The sequence below is a fragment of the Hemitrygon akajei genome, chromosome 2, assembly GCF_048418815.1.
Source record: "Hemitrygon akajei chromosome 2, sHemAka1.3, whole genome shotgun sequence".
Lineage (NCBI taxonomy): Eukaryota > Metazoa > Chordata > Chondrichthyes > Myliobatiformes > Dasyatidae > Hemitrygon > Hemitrygon akajei.
The window spans coordinates 105447197-105473906 of record NC_133125.1 but is presented as its reverse complement, the minus strand read 5'-3'; the positions used below and the strand labels follow the sequence as shown (position 1 = coordinate 105473906).

General features: G+C 39.7%; 1 protein-coding gene across 3 annotated transcripts in view; it reads right to left on the bottom strand.

Annotated features, from left to right (window-relative positions):
- clasp1a (cytoplasmic linker associated protein 1a) overlaps positions 1-26710 on the bottom strand; it is a 313776-nt gene that overhangs the window by 156225 nt on the left and 130841 nt on the right. For all 3 annotated transcript variants that reach the window (XM_073026772.1, XM_073026780.1, XM_073026787.1), the window contains exons 9-11: positions 22153-22305; positions 2631-2701; positions 1923-2015 (exon numbers count right to left, since the gene is read on the bottom strand). In XM_073026772.1, coding sequence (XP_072882873.1) covers positions 1923-2015; positions 2631-2701; positions 22153-22305 — 317 coding nt within the window. The remainder of the gene's footprint in view (positions 1-1922; positions 2016-2630; positions 2702-22152; positions 22306-26710) is intronic.

Sequence of the window (26710 nt, the reverse complement as noted above, 5' to 3'; positions counted from 1 at the left end):
AGGATCCAGTTGCAAAGGGAGACGTTCAGGCCCAGCAGTTTCAGCTTTCCAATCAGGTGCTAAGGAATGAGGAGTTTTTGGACTGTAGAAGGAAATTGGAGCACCCAGAGGAAACACACACGCAGGAAGGAACATACAAACTTGCTTACAAAGAACACCAGAATCGAACTCCAAATTCCAAATTGAACCTCAAACTGTAATATTTTCTTCCCAACTGCTACGCCACCATGGAGCCCTCCTTGATAAATATATTTAGCAACATAGCTTCAACAACCCTTTGTGGCAATCAAATCCATGGGTTCACCTGCATGAACAAATTTCTCCTCCTCTTAGTCTAAAACTTCTCCCACAGTAAACGAGAATGTGATCACTTATTTTAGACACCAAATCTAGGGAAAGCATCCACTCTACATTGTCTGTCTAATTCCATCAGGACTTTGCAAGTTCTAATTACATCCTGTTGCTTTTTCCAAACTCCAGCGAATACAATCTAATCTCTCAGTCTGGTGAACCTTCACTGCATCTCTCTGGACAAAGTACCCCAGATGCTTTCTTCACCACATAATCTACCTGTTTTGGTGCCTTCAGGAATCCATGGACATGTACACCAAAGTTCCTCATATTTTCCAATATTCCCTAGGGCCTTGCCACATATTGTGCAAGTCCTATCGACCTTAGTCTTGCTAAAATGCATCATCTCACACTTACAAGGATTAAATTCAATCTACCATTAACCAACTGATCAACGTCATCCAAAAATGGTCAGTGGTGCTGCTACCAAACCTCTCTTGGTGATGGACACTGATGACTCCAAACCAGAATACTTTCCATATCCTTAAAGCTTTGTGCTCTTTTTAAACATCATGGAGCATGAAAGGAGCATTCATTCATCAGCCAAAGGGGTGGTGGTAGCTGGTAATCAAGGATTCCCTTGTTCACGTTTTAACCCACTGCCATGAAACTTAATGGATTTGGGAACCAATATTGAGAGTTCCTGCCTCCTGCTGTTTATCATTGCAATGTCACTACTACCAAGTCTGTCCTGTCAGGGAGATATCCATACTTGAGTATTGTAATGGAGGAGTCTGGCAAATTGGGCATATTGTCCAAGAGACACAATTCTGTTAAAATTTTCCACTAATACAACACTACTATTCTTACAACTATGAACAGATTTTCTACAACCTGCTCAAGTTCCCACTAACTACAGTATTTAAACTTGGGGACGGTTCCTATAATATAGCAACAATACAGTGCAGTGACCCTCCCCATTCTTTTTTTTTAAAATTCTACCCATTTGCCTTCACCAATGATCCCCCAATAATATCTCAAAGTATTGCTGTCGTCCTCCCTTAAAAATAAAGCAATATCCTCTCCCTATTTACCTGTATCTCTACCATTACTGTAGCATCTGTATTCTGGAATATCAGGCAGCCAGTACTGCCCTTCTCTGTGCTATGCTTCCCTTATGGTTTAACGACCCAGTCCTCAGTGGCAATCCATGTTAAGTTTGTCCACTTTGCCCATCATGCCTCGTGTACTGAAACTAATGCACTTTAACTGGGTACTGATTTTACTGAGACCCTGGCTATCCTGATTACTAAACTTACTCCTGATGGCTACTGCTTTATCCTACTACTTGTTCCTGCTCAGAGTCCCACCACCCCATGCAGAAATAGCAGGAAAGGAAAATATTCTTACCCCCTCTAAAAGTTTAGGACCAGTCTTGTACACCACTATCTGTCCTTATAGAACATCACTCACTGAAAGTGGTATTTATTTTGTGTGACAATAATATTATTCAATGTCGAACACCCCACTTTAAATATAAAACACTAATTTCAATAAACAGGTAGATTTTTTATTTGCAACAAATTAAAACACTTAAGAAGTGTATCAAATGTAGAAGCACAAAAACTTACAGCAGCTACTCTCTGCTCCCAGTCATGTTTATCATCTGATAAAACTTCCCTAATTTTGTTGATGGATTCTTCAAGGTCTCTATTGGAAAAGATCTAAGTAGAAGGTAACATTCAAATTAGTGAGTTGCATCAGATATTAAATTTTTTAATTTTTTTTTAGTTTATTACTTTCATTCACTAAAGGCAAGGAACAAAAGGAACAAAACTAAGTTATAACATTCTAACAATTAAATAACCTGATTATTGTAGCAAAACTTCTCAATAAGCTTCAAAGTAGAGCTACCGAAAACTGGAGCAGCAAGCTACTCTTAACCTCACAGAAACAAAAAATTAGTAAATACTTCATGCCCAAGTTCAAAGAAAGGATTCTGGGGCTGAATCCATTGGCAACTAAGGCCAGGACTATCAATGGTAGTAAGGTTAAAGCCAAGGAAGAAAAGAGTAGTCATTTGGACTATTATTGGATAAAAAGAGATTTGAGAGATGGGAAGAGTGAGATCACAGAATGTTATGAAGCCAAGGACAGATATAATAAACAAAGATGTTACTTAAGAGTAATACCATTTACCTATTGCATTTCTGATTCTTAAAATGAAGTAAAAGAAACAAAATTAAAAGATTTTTGCCGCTGCAACTCTGAGTCACTTAGAATTAGCTGAGCCTCAAAAGTACATGATTCAAAGAAGAGTTAAGCAGATTCAAACTCGCCTGAACTGTCGGTACTTCCTCAAATGCTCGGATAAAATCATCCTCATCGACCGCACCTGCAACTTCCTTGACTGTTGAGAAATAAGGAACAAACTGGTAAATAAAAGCTGAACAATAGACTGACCTTTGAATTTTAGCAAATCTCTTTCTAGGAAGCCACAAAATAAATAATTTGAAAATAACAACTTAGAATTCCAACAATTGTTGATGATTAGTTTGCTCTCTTGAATGTTCTGCTCACGACAGCAAGAAATTAATGTTGAGAAATGGGCTACATTCATTTTCAACCATCTAACTGAACTCTTGGTTCCCAACACTTCAAATCATTCTGACCATTACGGTACTATGGACATTATCCTTCAACTGAATATACCAGTGACATCTTATAGTGAAAATGCAACAGCCTAATTGACAACCAACTTTGCAGATTGGGGAAAGGGTAATCCAATTTCATATGTAACACCTATGGGAGATGAATTTATTATTGTTCTGATCTGGATTCAAATGCAAGGGCAGGAACTACAAAGCCAAATCTTGTCCACTGTATCATCTGCTTATAACAATAATAAAACTGAAATCTAATCAATACTTTCCAACAAACAGAAGTTACACCAAACATGTTAGGTGACAACATTTTGCACACTAAGAAATATTATAACATGATCAGAACTTTTTCAACCTGTGTGTGGTTAAAGCAGAAGTAACTTATGCTTCTGGCCCACTTCTTTAATGTGATTTGTCAGCAATGACACTAGAGTAATTAGATTTTTACCTCTACAGTGGCATGCAAAAGTTTGGGCACCTCAGGTCAAAATTTGTCTTGCTGTGAATAGCTAAGCGAGTAAAAGATGACCTATTTCCAAAAGGCATAAAGTTAAAGATGACACATTTCTTTAATATTTAAGCAAGATTACTTTTTTATTTCCATCTTTTACAGTTTCAAAATAACAAAAAAGGAAAAGGGCCCGAAGCAAAAGTTTGGGCACCCTGTATGGTCAGTACTTAGTAACACCCCCTTTGGCAAGAATCACAGCTTGTAAACGCATTTTGCAGCTAAGTAAGAGTCTTTCAATTCTTGTATGGTGGATTTTCACCCATTCTTCCTTGCAAAAGGCTTCTAGTTCTGTGAGATTCTTGGGCCGTCTTGCATGCACTGCTCTTTTGAGGTCTATCCACAAATTTTTGATGATGTTTAGGTCAGGGGACTGTGAGGGCCATGGCAAAACCTTCAGCTTGCGCTTCTTGAGATAGTCCATCGTGGATTTTGAGGTATGTTTAGGATCATTATCCTGTTGTAGAAGCCATCCTCTTTACACCTTCAGTTTTTTTTTAAAAAAAACAGACGGTGCTTCCAGAATTTGCTGGTATTTAATTGAATTCATTCTTCCCTCTACCAGTGAAATGTTCCCCGTGCCACTGGCTGCAACACAAGCCCAAAGTATGATCGATCCACCCCCGTGCGTAACAGTAGGAGAACTGTTCTTTTAATGAAATTCTGCACCCTTTTTTCTCCAAAAATACCTTTGCTCATTGAGGCCAAGAAGTTCTATTTTAAGTTCATCAGTCCACAGGACTTGTTTCCAAAATGCATCAGGCTTGTTTAGATGTTCTTTTGCAAACTTCTGGCGCTGAATTTTGTGGTGAGGATGCAGAAAAGGTTTTCTTTTGATGACTTTTCCATGATGGTCATATTTGTGCAGGTGTCACTGCACAGTAGAACAGTGCACCACCACTCTAGAGTCTGCTAAATCTTCCTGAAGGTCTTTTGCAGTCAAATGGGGGTTTTGATTTGCCTTACTAGCAATCCTACAAGCAGTTCTCTCGGGAAGTTTTCTTGGTCATCCAGACCTCAACTTGACCTCCACCGTTCCTGTTAACTGTCATTTCTTAATTATATTACGAACTGAGGAAACAGCTACCTGAAAACACATTGCCATCTTCTTATAGCCTTCTCCTGCTTTGTGGGCATAATTTATTTTAATTTTCAGGGTGCTAGGCAGCTGCTTAGAGGAGCCCATGGCTGCTGATTGTGGAGCTAAGGTGTGAGAAGTCAGGGTATTTATAAAGCTTTGAAATTTGCATCAGCTGACCTTTCCTAACGATGACTGTGAACAAGCCATAGCCCTAACAAGCTAATTAAGGTTTGCATGGTACTCCTTTCCTTTTTCCCCCCATTCTAAGATTGGACAAAACAAAAATAATACACTAACCTTGCTTAAAATGTTGAAAAGATAGATAGATAGATAGGTACTTTATTCATCTCCATGGGGAAATTCAACTTTTTTTCCAATGTCCCATACACTTGTTGTAGCAAAACTAATTACATACAATACTTAACTCAGTAAAAAATATGATATGCATCTAAATCACTATCTCAAAAAGCATTAATAATAGCTTTTAAAAAGTTCTTAAGTCCTGGCGGTAGAATTGTAAAGCCTAATGGCATTGGGGAGTATTGACCTCTTCATCCTGTCTGAGGAGCATTGCATCGATAGTAACCTGTCGCTGAAACTGCTTCTCTGTCTCTGGATGGTGCTATGTAGAGGATGTTCAGAGTTTTCCATAATTGACCGTAGCCTACTCAGCGCCCCTCGCTCAGCTACCGATGTTAAACTCTCCAGTACTTTGCCCACGACAGAGCCCGCCTTCCTTACCAGCTTATTAAGACGTGAGGCGTCCCTCTTCTTAATGCTTCCTCCCCAACACGCCACTACAAAGAAGAGGGCGCTCTCCACAGCTGACCTATAGAACATCTTCAGCATCTCACTACAGACATTGAATGACGCCAACCTTCTAAGGAAGTACAGTCGACTCTGTGCCTTCCTGCACAAGGCATCCGTGTTGGCAGTCCAGTCTAGCTTCTCGTCTAACTGTACTCCCAGATATTTGTAGGTCTTAACCTGCTCCACACATTCTCCATTAATGATCACTGGCTCCATATGAGGCCTAGATCTCCTAAAGTCCACCACCATCTCCTTGGTCTTGGTGATATTGAGACGCAGGTAGTTTGAGTTGCACCATATCACAAAGGATGTTTCATCTTTAACTTTATGACTTTTGGAGATTAATTCATCTTCTACTCACTTAACTATTCACAGTAACAGACATTTTGACCAGGGGTGCCTAAGCTTTTACATGCCACTGTATCATCATTTTACAATTAGAGACTTTAAAAGAGGTTGCATTATTTAATAAATATAAATACTAATTGGCTATAAACAAATTAATTCCATTTTGTTCTGGCGCCGACCTGAGCGGCAGCCTTTTCCAGCTGCTCCCGAGATTTGATAAATTGATCATTCTTTTTTAGGTTGTTTCTTTCTTTTTTTAGTCATAGTGTGATGTTTAGTATTTATTTAATATTGAGATGGAGAGAAAGTTGTATTCGAGAAACCAGCTACTTGCGCTGAGAAAGGTGCAAGTCAGTGTTGCGCAACAGATCCAGATCCCGAACGAAATTAAACGGAGGTTCCGCGGCTCCAGGGCTGGAAAACTGCGCAGGGATAAGTGGACGGAGATGAAGAGGCGTTATAAACCCGCTGTTCCTTCGGTCATTATGGGGAACGTGAACTCGCTGCCAAATAAATTGGATGAACTAGCCTCATTAGTAAGGAATGTTAAAGAATACAAGGAATGCAGTTTAATGTGTTTTTCCGAAACATGGCTGACGGCTAACATCCCTGATGTAAATGTAGAATTATCTGGTTTTACTATGGTAAGATTTGACAGAGATGCCAAAAAGTGTGGGAAGAAGAAAGGAGGGGGACTCGCTGTCTACATTAACGATAGATGGTGTAACCCTGGGCATGTGAGTACAAAGATCTCCGTTTGTGAAAGAGATATTGAGCTGATCGCCGTGAGTATGAGGCCATATTACCTGCCTCGAGAATTCGCAAGCGTCATTGTGGTGAATGTGTATGTCCAGCCGCGTGCCGACGCAACGGTAGCGTGTGACGTCATCAGCTCCGCTGTTGCTAGGCTTCAGACACAGCACCTTGAGGCACTGGTGATAATTACAGGGGACTTCAACCATGTGACTTTGGACAAGACACTACCTGCTTTCTCCCAGTACGTGGATTGCTACACCAGGGGTAATAGGACTATTGACCTACTGTATGCAAACGTAGAGGAGGCATATAGTGCATCCCCACTGCCTTCATTGGGGAAAGCTGATCACAACCTGGTTTTGTTACAGCCCCGATATAAATCAATTGTGATGAGGCATCCCACTACCACACGCTCTTTTAGGAAGTGGACTCCTGAAGCTGAACAGGCCCTGAGAGACTGCTTCGGTACTACTAACTGGGATGTACTGCAAGGGGGGCTCTGTGGGGGCGTTGAGGAGGTCACTGAATGCACAACGGACTATATTAACTTTTGTGTGGATGCAGTTGTTCCTGTTAGAACTGTTCGCTGCTATCCCAATAATAAGCCCTGGATCACTAGTCACATCAAAGGCCTCCTAAACCAGAAGAAGAGGGCCTTTAAAGATGGTGATCGGTTGGAGCTTAAAAGAGTTCAGAAGGAACTCAGAGTACAGATAAGGGGGGCAAAGGAGCAGTATAGGAGGAAGCTAGAACAAAAGCTGCAGAAAAAAAGCATGAAGGAGGTGTGGGATGGGATGAAGATCATCACCGGATGCGGTGCAAAGCGGGGGGCGAACATAAGTGGAGATGTGGAGAAAGCGAACCAGCTGAACAACTTCTTCAACAGGTTCGACAGCACAATCTCATCCTCACCGCAGAAATCCACACCAGGCTTACTTCCCTCCCAGGAAAATAGCCACTCACAGGAGACCTTGCCCACGCCCAGGATTACGGCTGCACAGGTGGAAGGTCAACTGAGGAAGATCTGTACCAGCAAAGCGGCTGGACCGGATGGAGTTTCCCCACGATTACTGAGGGCCTGTGCGACTGAGCTGGGAGGACCACTACAGCGCATCTTCAACATGAGCCTGGAGCAGAGAAGAGTACCCAGACAGTGGAAAACATCCTGTATTGTCCCAGTATCGAAGAAACCACAACCAAAGGAGTTGAATGACTTCAGACCTGTTGCCTTGACGTCGCACGTTATGAAGACCATGGAGCGGCTGATAATACAGAATCTGAGGCCACAAACCAGGCACGCCCAGGATCCTCTTCAGTTTGCATATAAGGAGAAGGTGGGAGTGGAGGATGCTATCACGTATTTGCTGCACAAATCACTCTCTCACCTAGAGGGGGTCAGTTGTGCTGTGAGGATTACATTCCTTGACTTCTCTAGTGCCTTTAACACCATCCAGCCCAAGATCTTAAGGCACAAACTAACTGAGATGGGAGCAGACTCTCACATGGTGGATTGGATAGTGGACTACTTGACAGATAGACCTCAGTATGTGCGGTTGGGAGACTGTAGGTCTGACACGGTGGTCAGCAGCACAGGAGCGCCGCAGGGAACCGTACTCTCTCCGGTCCTGTTCACCCTGTACACATCAGACTTCCAATATAACTCGGAGTCCTGCCATGTGCAGAAGTTCGCTGATGACACGGCCATAGTGGGGTGTGTCAGGAATGGACAGGAGGAGGAGTATAGGAAACTGATACAGGACTTTGTGATATGGTGCAACTCAAACTACCTGTGTCTCAATATCACCAAGACCAAGGAGATGGTGGTGGACTTTAGGAGATCTAGGCCTCATATGGAGCCAGTGATCATTAATGGAGAATGTGTGGAGCAGGTTAAGACCTACAAATATCTGGGAGTACAGTTAGACGAGAAGCTAGACTGGACTGCCAACACGGATGCCTTGTGCAGGAAGGCACAGAGTCGACTGTACTTCCTTAGAAGGTTGGCGTCATTCAATGTCTGTAGTGAGATGCTGAAGATGTTCTATAGGTCAGCTGTGGAGAGCGCCCTCTTCTTTGTAGTGGCGTGTTGGGGAGGAAGCATTAAGAAGAGGGACGCCTCACGTCTTAATAAGCTGGTAAGGAAGGCGGGCTCTGTCGTGGGCAAAGTACTGGAGAGTTTAACATCGGTAGCTGAGCGAAGGGCGCTGAGTAGGCTACGGTCAATTATGGAAAACTCTGAACATCCTCTACATAGCACCATCCAGAGACAGAGAAGCAGTTTCAGCGACAGGTTACTATCGATGCAATGCTCCTCAGACAGGATGAAGAGGTCAATACTCCCCAATGCCATTAGGCTTTACAATTCAACCGCCAGGACTTAAGAACTTTTTAAAAGCTATTATTAATGCTTTTTGAGATAGTGATTTAGATGCATATCATATTTTTTACTGAGTTAAGTATTGTATGTAATTAGTTTTGCTACAACAAGTGTATGGGACATTGGAAAAAAAGTTGAATTTCCCCATGGGGATGAATAAAGTATCTATCTATCTATTCAAACTTACAAAGTCAACTGCAGAACAAAAACTAGAGTTGAACATAAATATACTGCAAATAGTTGATCCGCTATCTTCATATTTACAACCTTCAAAATCAAATGTTTTATGTATCTAAAATAATGCACCATCCATAATTTTTTTTAAAATTCAAAGTTTGTTGATTTGAATAGACACCTCAATACTCTATCTTTTACCAAGATTCCCAGAAATAGTCTGTTCTGCAAATCCCCCCTCCCCCACTACCTGTCACTTTGGTAATTATATCAATGGAAAATACTTGTATTCTGCCCATTTCATTGTTAACACACAAGCTCTAAATGAGCCATGTTAATAATTTTTGTTGAATCAGCAGAATTAAAGGTTAATTCTTTATTTACCCTGTTACAGTTTATGGCATATTATAATCATTACTTGCAGCATATTCACTTTGTTACTATAGTAACTACACTTCAAATGTAATGTCAAAGGGTATTTTGCAATTAAGATAGATCCAGCTGGACTCCACCTGACCTTCTCCCAAGCCCGAATCACATAATTCCAACATCTTCTGGCCTCACCACCACGATCATTTCATAAAGTAATACAGATCACAAGTGATGACAAGGCCTCAGGCACCACAATCTGTCCCCAGGTCACGCTGCTGACCTCAGATCATGCTCTCAAAATGGTTTTTACAGTTTCCCGATTATCAATTGGGTCAGCTCACCTCATAAGTACCAAAGTGTAATGAGCACTATGAAAAACAGTGGAAAGGGTCAAGTTGATTTTATCTATTCTCACATCAAACCAGCACGAGGCAGAATAAAACTGGAAAATGTGATTGACTCAATTCAAAACAAATTGTTTCTACTCATTCTTATAACTTAAGATGCCCTCTCACACCAAGTCAAAATTTTTCTGTGGCTTAATATGCGCAATAAATAGCCAATTACCATTGCTACCTATTTAAATTCTGCAACATTAATACACATTAAATAGGATTCAGCCCATCAAGGTTGTTCTACCATTCAAATACGCATGGCTGATCTTCTATCTCAATTCTATATTCCTGCTCATTCCCCATCCCACTTGATGTTCGGTGTAACTAGAAATCTATCTAAGTGTGGCAGAAAATTGGAGTGAACAAGTTTCTTCTCTTCCCAGTCCATGAAGTCTTAATCCTGTATCCTGGGACTGTAACGCCTTGTTTTGGATCGCCTCCAAAGAAAGAGAAAACCTTTCCACATTGAGTCAGTCTATCCCTGTTAGAGTCTTCTCAATCCTTTGAGCTCTAGGCAATACAAGCTTGAATGATCCAAAGGCACAGACAAGTTTCATCATCCAGGGAATCAGTTTGGGAAACTTTTATTGTGTTCCCTTTACTGGCACTGTGAAGAGAAATCACAGCTGAGCACAACTTCTGCCCCTCTCAGTTAAGACATATACTTTTATATAGGAGACCTTAGAAACTAGAGTAGGACACATGTTAAATTCTAGTTCTGCAGTACCATCTTCATTATGGTTTTAGCTTTAACCAGTTAGACCTACAAAAGTTGTATCTAAGTGTATTAGTGGCTAAATGCAAACATTAGCTAAAAATCCTATTTCTTTAACAGTTACCATCTCTGGTCTCAGGTAAGAACTTAATTGTCTACTGTGGTCCAGTTGAATAGAATACAAAACGTATCTGATTTAATCTCTAATCACTGCTCAGTTAATCAGCTTAAGTTGATGTCAGTACCTCAGAATCAGGAATTTAACATGAGGTCTTGTCCAATTGTTCTAAAAACTGCTATTGAAATGTATGCAACTTTTGACTATGGTAAAATGGCCTAATTCCTCTCCTATATCTTATAAAATATGAGTTGAGCTACAGTAACCCTTCAAAGTACTAGAACTCATCATTTGCATTGAAAGAAAAATCACAATTTGTAGCCTGTCAGTACTTAATCATACCCCAACTTGTTCACTTCAGAAAATAAGGGTAATCCTGTAAATGTGGGAAATCAGAGTTTTAAAAAAGAGTTCCAAACATAGCATACAATTCTTAAGTATTTTCAAGGGCAATTGTTTTTCTAAAATAAATTGTGCTTTTTGACATATTGTAACAACTATAGCTCTCCTTTACAGTTTGTTATTCAGCTGCTAGAGAAGTTCCAATATTTACATTAAGAATAATGAGTTCGGGAAAATTAAAACACTTGATTTTTTAAAACCAGTGCAACCCGGTGATTTCATAGACAGCAAAAGTTTTATCCATACAAGAAATTAATTGCATATTCCAAAAATTCAGGATTTGAAGGAAGTGTGATTAATACAGACAAGCATGGCCAATACTGTATAAAGATGTGAATAAACTCCAAAACCTTCCTGCAATCTGTATTTGCCATCTTTGCCATAACATATCTGGAATGTTCCATTTGAGTCCCACTCCATCGGCTCCCCAGGAGTTTATACAGCTGCATCAATGCCATTAATGCTCTTGCCTAACTTTGTAAATCTTCATTCATTTTGTTGCAAACTTCCACCCATCCATCTCCTTCAACCACTCACACTCTTCCCATCAAAGTCTCAGCAATTCCTTTTCTGGAAATAGACAAGAAAACAAAAGCCATTGCTTCAGCACTTTCCCTCTGCACTGTTAATGCAAGGGCATCACCCATTCTCACCATTACTATTTTTCTAAATTGATATGAAAGGTATTGAATATTCTAACTTTTTTTTTCTTCATAAGGATTTCATTATTGTGTGTTTCTGGAACATCTGCTCTCATCCTCCATACCCTCTCCCCCACTACCTCTTTGGAGTACCACAATAGGCTTAACTTCCACAATAACAGCCTACTTGCAGAATGGAGCATTGTTTGTCATGCGTACCAATCCCACTTTCCATCTATCTCAGCATTCTGAAACAAGCAACACAACACTTCCCCCTCTTCTCCCTCAGATTCCATCACACCTGAAGCAATGAAATCCAGGAATATTTAGTTGCCAATCACACCCCTCCTGCAACCATGTTATTTCCAGGTGTCAATCCATGCTCTAAGCCCATCCACCTTTCTTGCAATGCTCCAAGCATTTAAATAAATGCATTTTAAAAATTCTCCACCTCTTCCTCTCTGTTTACCTCTAACAGTACAAAGAACTTTACTGTCTTCTTTTTCTTCCTTCTCCCATACATCTGTTTCTACACTCTGGTTCCCCTCCCCCCTCATATCTAGTTTATATCCGCTGGAGCCTCTCTAGCAAACCTACCTGCAAGAATATTTGTCCCCCTCCAGTTCAGATGTAAACCGTCCCGCCGGAACAGGTCCCACCTTCCCTGGAAAACTGCCCAATTATTTATAAATCTGAAGCCCTCCCTCCTGCACCATGTCTTCAGCCACGTATTGATCTGCACTATCTTACTATTTCTAAACCCACCTGCACGTGGCACTGGTAGCAATCCTGAGATTGCTATCCTGGAGGTCCTGTCCTTTAACTTGGCACCTTTCAGGACCTCCTCACTCTTCCTGCCCACATCATTGGTCCCTACATGGACCACAACATCCGGCTGCTCATCCTCCCTCTTGAGAATACTGAGAACTCAATCCGAGATATCACGGACCATGGCACCAGGGAGACAACAGACCATAAGGGGTTCTCGATCTCTTCCACAGAACCTCCTATCTGTCCCCCTAACTATCGAATCCCCTATCATTACTGCTCTCCTCTTTTCCCTCCTTCCCTTCTGAGCTGAGGGTCCAGCCTTGGTGCCAGAGACGCAACCACTGCAACTTGTCCCTGGTAGGTCGTCCCCACCAACAGTATCCAAAACGGTATACTTATTGTTGATGGGAATGGCCACAGGGGTGCTCTACTCTTCCTGTCTATTCCCCTTCCCTCTCCTGACAGTCACCTAACTACCTGTCTCCTGACTCCTAAGGGTGACTATCTCCCTGAAACTCCTGTCTATTTCTGTCTCTGCCTCCCGAATTATCCGAAGTTCATCCAGCTCCAGTCCCCTAACACGGTTTGTCAGGAGCTGCAGCTGGATGCACCTTTCGCAGGTGTAGTCATCAGGGACAGCTGTGCTCGCCCTGACTTCCCACATACTGCAAACGGACCACTCAACTGCCCTAACTGCTGCCTCCATTACCAACTCTTAATCTAATTAGATTAATTAAAGGAGCTTACCCGGCCTTACCTCACCTGGAGTGAAGCTTGTACTCAGCCTCTGCTCGCTATTTAAATTCTCCCACTGCCTCATGGGCCGACTTACACACACTTGCGCAGTTGTGCCCCGTTCAAACCTCGCCTCTGCCTGTTCTCGTCGAAGCCTGATTGAGCCAAAGCCGACCCACTCTGCCTCAGTCCACTCTGACGATGGCCGCTGTATATGGCAGTCTTTCTTTTTAAACCTTTGGCGCGCTACGTCACGTGCCTACACAGTCTAGCCTCTTTGCTGCAATCAGTTAAAAAAAGAACAGCTTCTCTCCAAGCTTCTTTTACCTCTTCTCCCTCCGCCTCTTGCTGCGATTTTCTTTCAGTGTCCATGTCTTTTCTTCTTTGCCTTCCTCTTCCACGTTTCCCAGGCCTATGGCCTTGTAATGTAAGGCATTCTATTTCTCCCTTTCTGATGTCTCATTAGTTACCCTATCTCTGTATGATATTTTCAGCATTCTTTTAAGAAACCACATTTCTGTTGCTTCTAAGTTTCTTTGGAGTTCTGGTGTTATAGGTCATGTTTCAGAAGCATACAGCAAGATTGATCATATGTAATATTTTAGTAGCCTAAGCCTTGTTGTCATAGAAATGTGTCTGTTGGTAAATGGGTTTCATTTTTTTGGAAGTTGGTTTTGGCAATGGCAATTCTTCTTTTTATTTCTACTTTACTTCTAGCATCTTCTGATATAAAACTACCAAGGTAATTAAACACAAAATACACTGCAGATGCTGTGGTCAAAGAAACATGTACAACACACTGGAGGAACTCAGCAAGTCGGGCAGCATCCATGGAAACGAGCAGTCAACATTTCGGGCCGAGACCCTTTGTCAGGACTGAAGAGGGAGGGGGCAGGGGCCCTATGAAGAAGGTGGGGGGGGGGGGGGGGGGGAGGGAGGGTGGGAAGAAGGCTGGTAGGTGCCAGGTGAAAAACCAGTAAGGGAAAAGATCAAGGGGTGGGGGAGGGGAAGCAGGGAGGGGATAGGCAGGAAAGGTGAAGGAGGAATGTAAGGGGAAAACATTGTGTGGAAGGCGGCCCAATTTCCCATAAGACATTTTGATATTTGTTTGTTTAAAATAATTCCAACTCCATACATATGCTGTTGACCTCCAGAATACATTATCAGAGAACTATTCTTAGTGAATTTGCCACTGTCAGTCCATCTAATTTCTGAAAGGCCTAAGATATGAACTTCCAACCTTTTCATTTCATTTAATGTGTTGTCCAACTTTCCTTTCTGGTAAAGTGTACAGATGTTCCATATTGCTACCCTAAGCCTTTCCCTATTGTTTAAAGTCTCTGGACGACAGTCTGGTGTCACCTGCAGCACGTGACTACCCCTACCGAGCGAGGTGTTGTTCTGTTGACTAGAATCAACCCCATTCACGCGATTGTCTGGTTTCCTTCTTTTGTTTCTTTCCATGATTGACTAGGCAGAATTATTTAATAAATCAAAAGGAAATGAGCGAGTGATGACATAGAATAGTGAGGGGAAAATTGGCAAGTGTGATATGCTGAAGAAAATGTGAACTAAAGTACTCAGAACAGAGAAAATCCAGAATTAGCAAAACATGTAAAAAATATCATTAATGCTCTTTATTTAAAGGTATTTGCAATGAGATAGACGAGTAGATAGCACTAATCTGAAGGTGGTTCCAGAACGACAGGATTGGGTACTCAATATTCCAGGTTATATGATGTTCTAAAACAATAAGCCAAAAAGAGAGTAGCACTGTTAATCAAGGAAGCTATCAGAACAATGATGTAAGTGGATAATAATGTGGAATTAGTTTGGATTAAAATTATGAACAAGGGAAAGGAGACACAAGTAGGCACTAGGCCATAAACGGGGAAATATCTATGTTGGAAGAAACTGCAACTGTTCACTGAATCACAAAGTTGCAAAGGTATTGTAGAAGAATTTAAAAGTGGCTCAAGAATTTTTTTTGTTCCTAAAAACGTACATTTAAAAAATCTACCTGGAAGTGAGCCATTTTAGATTTTGTCATGAGTAAATAGAAAGGACTATTCTGACACCTTGTGGCTAAGAATCCCCTGGACCAGGGTTCCCAACAGTTTTTAATGTCATGGACCCCTACCATTAAATGAGGGGTTCGTGGACTCCAGGTTGGGAACCCCTACCCTAAATGATAGTGAGACCACGATACAAGTCAGGATGTAGTGAGGGTGAACATCAGATAACCAAAATCATTGCCTTCAATTTAATTAAAATGGTATAAAGGTGGAGTCATCTAAAGTGGATTGAGAAAGTTAGTTAAGGGACACATCTGTATCACAACTTGACAACTGTTCAAATAGTATATAGGTTACACTCAGCTGGGATATATTCTTTCCAGAAGGCAGGATTCCATGAGAAAGGGGCACAATTGTGGTTTATGAAGGAGATTGAGGATGATATTAAATCAAAAACTTGGGCATGAAAAGTGGAAAAAGTTGGTGGCAGGTGAGAAGATCACAATGATTTTAGGATCTAGCAGCAAAAGACTCAAAAGTTCATGAGAAAATCGTTTTAAGAGAAAACTTGCTTGTAGTATCAAAACAATGAGAAAGCAGATAAGGTAGGTGTGGGACTTTTAGAAAATATGCTTGACAAATTAATAACAAAACAAAGATTTGGCAAAATTTTGGATAAAGGTAAATAAATTGCCATGAACTCATGCCTTGCATTCAAAAGTTTTAAGTGTCTGAAAACATTGGTTGACATTTTTTTCTAAAACTTGCTCAATTCAGCAAATTGTTCCCCTTTCTTGTGGTATCCTATTTTCCAGTGCAGTTTCTAGGCTATTACTGGGTTCCATTCTAAGAATCATTTGTAACCCAAATTGCTCACAAGTGATAAATAAACAGCGTATGTGGGAAAAAATCACAGAGTCAGCTGTTATGGAAGAGACATCAGGCACAGAAAGAACAGCCGCCAGCCAAACTCTGACTCTCAGTGAATGAGGGAGAGATTCTGCTCCCTCCTGTGTGTAGGGAAAGGAGCAAAGGTACACAAAATGCTCTGTCCCCACCCTTCAGCACCTGACAAATTCAACCCCATCAGACTGCCACAAGTCAGGTGTTTGTAACCAAGGGAGGACCGTCATAGAACACTGGCAACAGCCAATGGGATTGATTCCCTCATCAGAAGTCAAAAGGCAGGGAAATATAGGCCAGTTTGGTTAATATCTATTGTTGGCAAAGATGCTGCAGTCAATAATTGAAGAGGAAATATCTGATCATTTGGGAAAACTAAGTATAATCTTATTTAGAGATACAGCATGGAACAGGCCCCTCTGATCCAATGAGCCACCTTTTTAACCCCAGTCTAATCACAGGACAATTTACAATGACTTCAGGACTGGTTAATAGGTTAATTAGTCATTGTAACTGGCCTATATGGAGGTACTGTTAGTTTTACATATAGTTTGTTTTGTACAAACATCACTTCCTGGTCATAGCTGTTTTTTTAAAAAATAGTTTTCTGCGCAAGTTAATTTGAATTTCAACTTATAGCACACATGGTAGAAAGACATCATCTCCATTTGCCCTTGAAATAGCAGCATCTGTGAGAAGTTTTCTTGATATTGGTAAACATTTGGAAGATGCACTTTCAAGGAAGTAGTATCTTTATTGTTCAACACTATTAACCAAATCACCCGCACCACTAGTTCGCCCCAGCTCACAGCATAGTTATAAAACATTGCATGTGTGTATTACCTTCACACTGATCATGAGAATAATCAAGAATATTAGTATATTTAGACGTGTGACGATTCTGTGTTAAATCTAATATTTGGTTTACAAATATTTCTGCAGTTTCAGAGTTTTCTCACTAAAACCCCTGAGGAAAGCTTCTGGCGTAGGTGATTTTTGAAAAGATGTTTAATACTCTGCCTAGCTTTGAACACAAAGGCAGTACAAATATTGTACACTGTTTTGCTCCCTTTATCTAAAGAAAAGTACACAGAGCTTTGGAAGCAACCCACAGGAGACCCACCAGGTTCATTTCTAGGTTGAGAGTAATGTCCGTTCAGGAGCTGTTTGACTGCTTGATTTGGATTCCTTGGAATTTAGTAAAATGAAGAGTGAACTTATTCAAGCAAAAGATACTGAGGTGGCTTGACAGGGTAGATTGAGGCATTTTTCATCACTAATGACTCTCACTATCCAGGACATGCCCTTTTCTCATTGCTACCACTAGGGAGAAGGGACAGGAGGTTGCAGATGCACACTTAATGTTCTGGGAACAGCTTCTTCCCATTCGTCATCAGATTTCTGATCAGTCCATGAATCCATGAACATTCTCACTATTTTGCTCTCCTTTTCCATTATTTATTATTTTATATAAACAATGGTCACTTTATTAGGTCCCTCCTGTACCCAACAAAGTGACCATTGAGTGTATGTTCTTGGTCTTCTGCTGCTGTAGCCCATCCACTTCCAAGCTTCGACGTGGTGTGTTCAAAGATGCTTTTTTGCACACCTCTGTTGTAATGAGTATTTCCTGTTCCTCTCTCACTAACAAAGAACTTGTGCCCACAGAACTATGAAGGGTCTTGGCTCAAAATGTCAACTGTACTCTTTTCTATAGATGCGGCCTGGCCTACCGAGTTCCTCCAGCCTTTTGTGGATTTCCATCATCTGCAGATTTTCTCTTGGTTTGCTCACTGGATTTTCTTTGTACCATTCTCTGTAAACTCTAGACACTGCTGTGTGTGAAAATCCCAGGAGATTAGCAATTTCTGAGATAGTCACACCACTCTGTCTGGCAGGGTCACTGTCACTTAAATCATTTCTCTTCCCCATTCTGATGTTTGGCCTGAGCAACAATTGAATTTCTTGACCACATCTGCATGCTTTTATACATTAAGTTGCTGCTGATTAGGTATTTGCATTAAGAGCAGGTGGTCACTTTAACCTAACTAAGCAGCCACTGGGTAAATTTCTTTTTTTATTAAAGCTATTTATAAAAGCTATTATTAATGCTTTTTGAGATAGTGATTTAGATGCATATCATATTTTTTACTGAGTTAAGTATTGTATGTAATTAGTTTTGCTACAACAAGTGTATGGGACATTGGAAAAAAGTTGAATTTCCCCATGGGGATGAATAAAGTATCTATCTATCTATAACTTATAGTAATTTATGTATTGCATGTACTGCTGCTACATAACAAATTTTATGGCATACGTCAATAATAATAAACCGGATTCTGATTTCACTTATGGGAGATTCAAGAATAAGAGGAACAAGTTACAAAATGAGGAGGCCAGTCATTTCTAACTCCGTTGCATAGAAATTTTCTCTAGTAAATCACAGGAATTCTCTTCCCTTAAACAGTGGTTTAAGTCTGACGATTTAACATAGAGGTCGGTAAATATTAGCAAGACAGGGGAACAGAGAATTATGGGAACTAGCACAGAAGAAGAGATAAGACAAGCATAGATGAGCAATGATCATATTGAATGGGGGGGCAGACCTGAGGGGCCTAGCGGATCACTTCTACTCCAATTTTCTTGAGTTCTTTCTCTATGGACATTTTTGTTTTTGCATTTGGGTAACAGGAAGCAGGGTCTACAGTGAATAAATGATTGGGCGAATTACTTAAAGTTGCAATGTCACTCAGTGAACAAATTGGAATCCTCTCAAGCTTCAATAATTCTACATCCATATTTTCCAGAATTTAGACCAAAAAACAACAGAATTGATTTTAAGATACAATTGTAAATTCAATTCCTCAAAGATCCCACAGGCGATTTAAATATATTCTAATCAGAAATTTTTAAACACAATGCTCGAGAGTTTGGAAATTGGCTTTATTCCCTGAAGTAACTGTTTCCCAATCCTAGGGATTCAGAACATTCTCCTGGGATTATTTAAAGCAGTAGGAGTCCGTATATTTGGTCTATAATTGTAAATGGAAAATAGGTGACACGTTTGCTTGATTTTCCAGAGTTTTTGAGAAGACAATGGGGTTAAATACATGCAAGTTTCTATTCACATATTAATCTGAAAGTGAAAAAAAATTGTTCAACTCTAGCAATTGATGTATTAAGCCAAGTAGGGTTTTATACAATCAGAGCTTTGGTTTCCATACTCCTGAATTTTCAGATACAAACCAAAAATAAGATTTGTAATTAGTTATTAAGGGAAGAGGTTTTGCAAAGATGCTTATTAATAACAAAAACAGCATCTTTGAATCTTTTAATAATGAAAAATTTCAATATCCAACATTTGATAGATTAGCATCAATTTAACAATAAACAGCATTACCGTTTACAATATTTCTGGAACAGAATCTTAAAGGCCATTTTCTGCATGCAATTATTAAAATTAACAATTATTCACCCCATAACAGGAATTTCCACATTATTCAAAGAAAGAGGAGAAGTGCTGACTTTTAAGGTACTGAGACAGCTCCAAGCAAATATTTTATCTTAAGAAAATCTGCATTGTATTTTTTTGGCCAAGTATGCAGAAAGATAATTAAAAGTGATGTTTTATTTCAAGATCACATTTCCAAATTTGCCAATCAGCCAAATTAACTTATTAAATAATATGACAACAAAAAAAAGGACAAAGGACAGTGGATATCATTTACTTAGATTTTCAGAAGGCATTTGATAAGGTGCCTCACATGAGGCTGCTTAAGATAAAATCCTATAGTGTAACAGGAAATATACTGGGATGGATAGGAGGCAGTGAGTGGGAATTAAGGGGTTGGCTGCTAGTGACTAGTGGTGTTCCTCAAGGGTCAGTATTGGAATTGCTACTTTTCACATTCTTTGTCAATAATTTAAATAGTGAAATTGATGGCTTTGTTGTAAAGTTTGCAGATGATATGAAGATAGGTGGAGAGGTAGGTAGTGCTGAGGAAGCAATGTGATTGCAGCAGGACTTAGACATATTGGAAGAATGGGCAAAAAAGTGCCAGATGGAATACAGTGTCAGGAAATGTACAGTTCAGCATTAAACACCATAATTCCCTCAAGGCTTGACAAGAAGCTCAGAGACCTCTGCCTTCAACCTGCCTTGTGCAGCTGGATTCTAGACTTCCTGTCAGATCGCCAGTATGTGGTAAGAGTGGGCTCCCTCACCTCTGCCCCTCAACACAGGTACTCTCAGGGCTGTGCCCCAAGCCCCCTCCTTTACTCTGTATACCCATGACTATGTCACCACCTACAATTCCAACCTGCTAATTAAATTTGCCGACGATACTACACTGATTAACTTAATCTCAAATAATAATGAGGCAGCCTACAGAGAAGAAGTCATCATCCTGACACAGTGGTGTCAAGAAAATAATCTCTCCCTCAATGTTGCAAAAACAAAGGAGCTGGCTGTGGACTACAGTACGAATGGAGACAGGCTAACCCCTATTGACATCAATGGATCTGGGGTCGAGAGGGTAAAGGGCTTTAAGTTCCTCAGCATACACATCACCGAGGATCTCACGTGGTCTATTCATACCAGCTGTGTGCACAACAGCACCTCTTTCACCACAGACTGTTGAAGAAATTTGGTTTGGGCTCCCAAATCCTAAGATCTTTCTACAGGGGCACAATCGAGAGCATCCTGACTAGCTGTATCACTGCCTGGTGTGGGAACAGTACTTCCCTCAATTGCAGGACACTGCAGAGTAGTACAAACATCCCAGCGCATCTGTAGATGTGAACTTCCCATTATTCAGGACATTAACAAAGACAGGTGTGTCAGAAGGGCCCAAAGGATCATTGGGAACCTGAGTCATCCCAACCACAATCTGTTCCAGCTGCTACCATCCGGGAAACTACTGCAGCATAAAAGCCAGGATTGACAGGCTCTGGGACAGCTTCTTCCACCAGGCCATCAGACTGATCAACTCAAAGCTGATTTGAATATATTTCTATGCTATTCTGACTGTTCTATTGTACATACTATTTATTATAATTATTATAAATTGCACATTTAGATGGAGACATAACGTAAAGATTTTTGCTCATGTATATGAAGGATGCAAGTAATAAAGTCAATTCAATAATACATTTTGGTAAAGGGAACAATCATGCAGACTATTAACTAAATTCATACAGAGGTGCAAAAGGACTTAGGAGTCCTTGTACAAGACTCCCAGGAGGTTAATTCACAAGTTGAGTCTGGGGTAAAGAAGGCAAATTCGACACTGGCATTTATTTCAAGGGGAATAGAATATAAAAGCAAGGAGATAATGCTGAGCCTTTATAAGACACTAGTCAGGCCGCATTTGGAGTATTGTCAACAGTTTTGGGCCCCATATCTCAGAAAGGATGTATTGTAATTGGACAGAGTCCAGAGGAGGTTCACAAGGATGATTCTGGGAATGAATGGGTTAACATATGAAAAACATTTGGCAGTTTTGGGGCTATACTCACTGGAATTTAGAAGAACGTGTGGGATCTCATTGAAACCTACCAAATGTTGAAGGGACTCGATAAGGTAGATGTGGAGAGGAAGTTTCCTCTGGTGGGGGTATCCAGACTAGAGGGTACAGCCTCAAGATTGAAGGGCAACCTTTTAGAACAGAAGTAAAGAGATTTTTTAAGCCAAGAGTGGTGAATCTGTGGAATACTCTGCCACAGAGTACGGTGGAGGCCAAGTCCATCCATGGGTATATTCAAAGCAGAAGCTGAGAAAGTCCTGATTGTTTGGTGCACCCAGGGATATGGTGAAAGGGTAGATGTATGGGGTTGGATGGGATCCAGGAATAGCTATGATGAAACAGCATGATGATGATGTGTTGAATGGCCTAATTCTGCTCCTATGTCTTATGGTCTTAAAGAAATTAATGAACAACTGTAATTAAAATTATTCAATCAATTGGTGATTAAATGCTTCTGTAAACATGTTGGGAGGAATATTACATTTCCTATAAATTTTACATTATCACGTGCAAATTTTATAGAAACACAGAAAATAAAAAAGTTGCAATTACCTGTCGTACTTTTCCAGCCAACTGCAGACGAACCTGGTCGACGACTTGTACCCACGCCAACAGGACGTCGTGAACCATGAGCTTTTGAAGACGTGGAGCTGGCGGATGATGGCCTGTTCCCATCCACAGATTCTTCATCATCAAAGTTTTTATCTGGATATGAAGAAATATGAAAATTTCTTTAATCAGCATTTCAGAATGAGCATTATAAAGCCATCGCCTAACACTAATTAATAGAACAGATATCATTAGGCATTGCTGATCTATTATCTAGTGACTCCTCTCTACTTTCAAAACAGCATCTGAATATCAAAGACCGAACAATGCATTCTTTAAAAGACGTGTTTTTAGACCAATACAGAGCATTCACTTACAAGCACACATTTTTTGGCAGATTAATCTTCTCATTTTCATTTGCTCTAACATTTACAGTCACCACTTCTCCTTCTAAGGATTCTTTTTACAATCAATCCAAATGATCAATCATACTACCATATGCTATAAACATGCAATATCTGATGAACATAGACAGAGATACATCCTGCATAGAATAACATCCAGAAGGTCTGCAAGTCTTAAGGTAGAAGGGTATTATAACTTGGTTTTTAAGTCTTTATGGGAATGTTAGGAAGAATGTTATGGAAGAAAGGGGAAAGGCAATTCCTGTTATCAGAACACACTGCGTCTAAAGAATCCCATGGGAGGTATCAGCAGTACTGCTTGAACAGCCATCATCAATTTCCTTTAACAAATAAACTACCGTCTTTATTATCTATTCCAAATACTATGACTTCAATATGAGAGAGCTGTTTGTTTATAACCAATACATATTATATACTATTACATTTTTACCAGTTCAAAATTTTAACAGAAAGAGGTTTGTGAATCAAGATACACCACTGCTATTTCTTTCATTGCAAAATTAACCAGACACCTTTGCTATACAGCAAGGAATGTAACATGTCCCCAAACAGCAAGAACAATGGGAAATAACAATCTCCAGGCAAAAGCCATAATGGCACAACTTTTAATAAAATAATGATTAAGATCATTATCAGTATCTTAATAAATCGTCAAATTCAATACTACAGGAAAGTGAAATAATGGTTTGCCTTATACAGAGGGTGAAAATGTATCATTATAAATGTGGCTTCTTGGAGACAGAAGGCTTCAGAAGCTTGGAGATCAACAATTGATTTTGAAAGAACTCAATTTCTTATTTTTAAAATTAAGAATAACATCCCTACATTAACACTGTTTGTATTTATAAAATATTAGTTTAATAAGTCTTCATTCCAAAAACAAAATTGGGAACTTTTTTTTTAAAAAAAAGGCGATGAATACCATTTTGACTTACCAGCAACCTAAAATCATTTACACAATTAAAAATATCAAAAATAACCCTAAATTAGATAATCAAAATCTTTCTCCAAAATAACTCTCTTCTCTTTCAGCTGTTTTGACTTTCAACTGCTGATTTCTAAAATAATCCCATCTCAAAAGGCAAATAGCAAACATGCCCTTATTGGAAAGCAAACACATTTCAATCAAGCTCAATAAACTAATGGAGGAATTTTGAAATGCACTGATAGTTCTGCCCTCCATTGTGCCTATAACAATTGACTTTCAGAATTCTCAACTAATATTTTTATACCATACAGTTCTTAGTTTTGCATAAAATTCAATGCAATAGCTCAGTGAGCAAATATACACGTAATATAGTTGAGTCATACATATTAGAATGGCTCTTGTATCACTGGCACATTAAACAAGGTGACCAGAGAGAGTTGAAATAACATGACTCAATCCTTTTTACCAGTAGTCACAATTCCAGTAGCTGCTCTGAACAGCAACCACATGACAAAGGTTTGACCTGAATTTCTAAAAACTGAGTTTCTGTAAAGAAATTATCTGGCACTCTGCTGGCTGAGTGTTCCAAGAGGTTGCAGAAGCCAGGAGAAGTTTGTGAGCCCACAATTGAATCCATCTCTCACTGATCTCACCAATTAAAGCACCAAGGAAGACTGAAATCAAGACAAGTGCAGAGGGTGAGCGAGAGTTTAGTGCTCTCTACCAGCCTCATGCTGCTGATTGAAAGGACGTATGCGCGCGCGGTCTCTTGATCTCAACTTCCGAGGGAAGGTCTTTGCATTCGAATGATCTCTCTTTCCTTCAGTACTGTCAGCAGATGGGGCCAGAGCAAGGTTAAATCAATGCAAATTGTAGATTTGAACTCTAATTCAGGTTTATAATGTTCTAGTAGCTCCTTTTGGCTGCATTTTGAGTGCGCGTCTGTGTCTGTTGATGGTTTTTCTTTGTTTTGTAACTGTGGGGAATACTTGGATCATAAATGCACTTTGATAATAATTTGATAAATGTACTTTGATAGTTGATAAAAGCAGAACAAATGGTGTGGGATAAATCCATAATATGAAGCAAAGACTTTCTTTCATAAAAAATAAATCTTGGATGGGAATGGTGAAATATTTTTTTAACTACTTTATTAACTAGAAATCTGTTTAAATCACTTTACATTATGACTTTATGTCAATAAAATATCACGTAGTATGTCAACGCATTGGAGTATTAGGATTTCAGTACATACTTCTGTCTGCGTAACAACAGAAAGCTCCAAACTGCAATTAAGCTGCCTGATTTCAGTAATTGTTTTCTTCCTTTCACACAATGTCTCAAAAGGCTATACAGGTTTCCCCCGCTATCTGAAGGTAGAGTGTTCCTATGAAACCGTTTGTAAGCTGAAATGTTGCAAAGCAAAGAAGCAATTACCATTAATTTATATGGGGAAAAATTTGAGTGTTCCCAGACCCAAAAATTAACCTACCAAATCAAACCAAATAACACATAAAATCTAAAATAACATGAACATATAGTAAAAAAGCAGGAATGATATGATAAATATACAGCCTATATAAAGTAGAAATATTGTATGTATGGTGTAGTTTCACTTAAAATCAGGAAGACAGCGAGCCAAAATCAATTAAGAGAGAAAAAAAATTGGCACGTACACGCATGCGCACACAACTGCCCACACAAGGCTTCACGGTCATGGTAGTCTTTCTCGGGGTAAACACATATAAAGCGGGAGTCTTTTATTCGTAAAAGCGAAAATCCTCTTTGGTTAGGCTGGTAGACAAGCCGTCGTAAAGCGAACGTTCAAAAAACAGGGGCCACCTGTATCTCAACACAAACACAAGAGACTGCAGATGCTGATTTGCTCACTGTGGATTCAAGCTTTCAGGCTTGAGATGCCAAAAACAGCCAGGAGTGAAAATGAAACAATGTCACTACTTCAATAAATTAGGATCTACAAAGAAGTTGAAGGCATCAACATCATCTTGAATGGTACAGTCAAAATGAAGATTTGTAGGATACAATCATCGATAGCATTGTATGAAGGAAGTCCATTATTTGCACTAGGTGCGCCTGCACGGATTTTGTTCATTTACAGTCAATAAAAATACAGCAGATGAATTCCTCCATCAACAACCATCAAGAACTAAAACAGTTTTATAGCACTGTGGTAGCACTGATAATGAATTTGTTCTGTATTTCAGTTAAATAAATAATTTGTTGCTCATTAAACAGCAGTTTGCCTTTTTTGTGCAGTACCTTCTTAAATATTTCCATGAAACTTTGGCTAATTGGGGCAGCTGCTTAACTGGGCCAAAATGGCCTGGTCCCAATGAGTCCCAATTAGCCTGAATCCACTGCACATTCAAAGCTAATGATTTCTGAAATTTAGGGCAATCAGGTGAAAAATAAAATCAAAAGCAAGATCATACCAGGCATCATCTACATGAAAAGGAGAACAGGCTTAAAGAACAGGATGGCCTACTATGGTTCTTATTTAAGTAGTGACAACAGTGAGCTGTGTTACAAATTAGTAAAAAAAAAATCACCATTTGTCAAAAATCAGTGGGCTAAAAAAGATATGAATCCATTTCCAGAGGAAAGTTTAACTTTCATGCTCCATCAGAATATTGGAAAAGACTTAAAATGTGAAGAAAACTTGTGTTTTCAAGTCAGTCGTTGTCAGAACTAGCAGCACCATCTGGGCTGCTATTCAAAAATGTTCAAGTCACAGATACATACACATGCAAAATTCAACCCAACTTTCCAAGGCAGTGTCCAAGGGATGACTAAAGCCATAACCACTCTCGCATGGAAAATATCCTCACAGACCTCCAGCATTTTCAAATCAGCTTTATAATAAATTTCACAGAACTGCAAATAGTGATGGACTTACTCATTTGTTGCTTATGCACCCCGAAGATTAACCTCATTAGCAAATGGTCACAATTTACAAGCACGTCATAAAATTCTGCATACCAGATTACAGATTTGGTGCATAAATGTTCATAAGGGTCCATAGTTCTGAAAAAATTTGACAGTGTATAATTAGATATCTCCCCACCGAATCAATTAATACGTTTTGTATTTTAATTGGTAGATTTTTGTTAACCAAAATTGCAACTCCTCTCGCCTTTGAATTAAATGAAGCTGCAATAACATTTCCAACCCAGTCTCTTTTTAATTT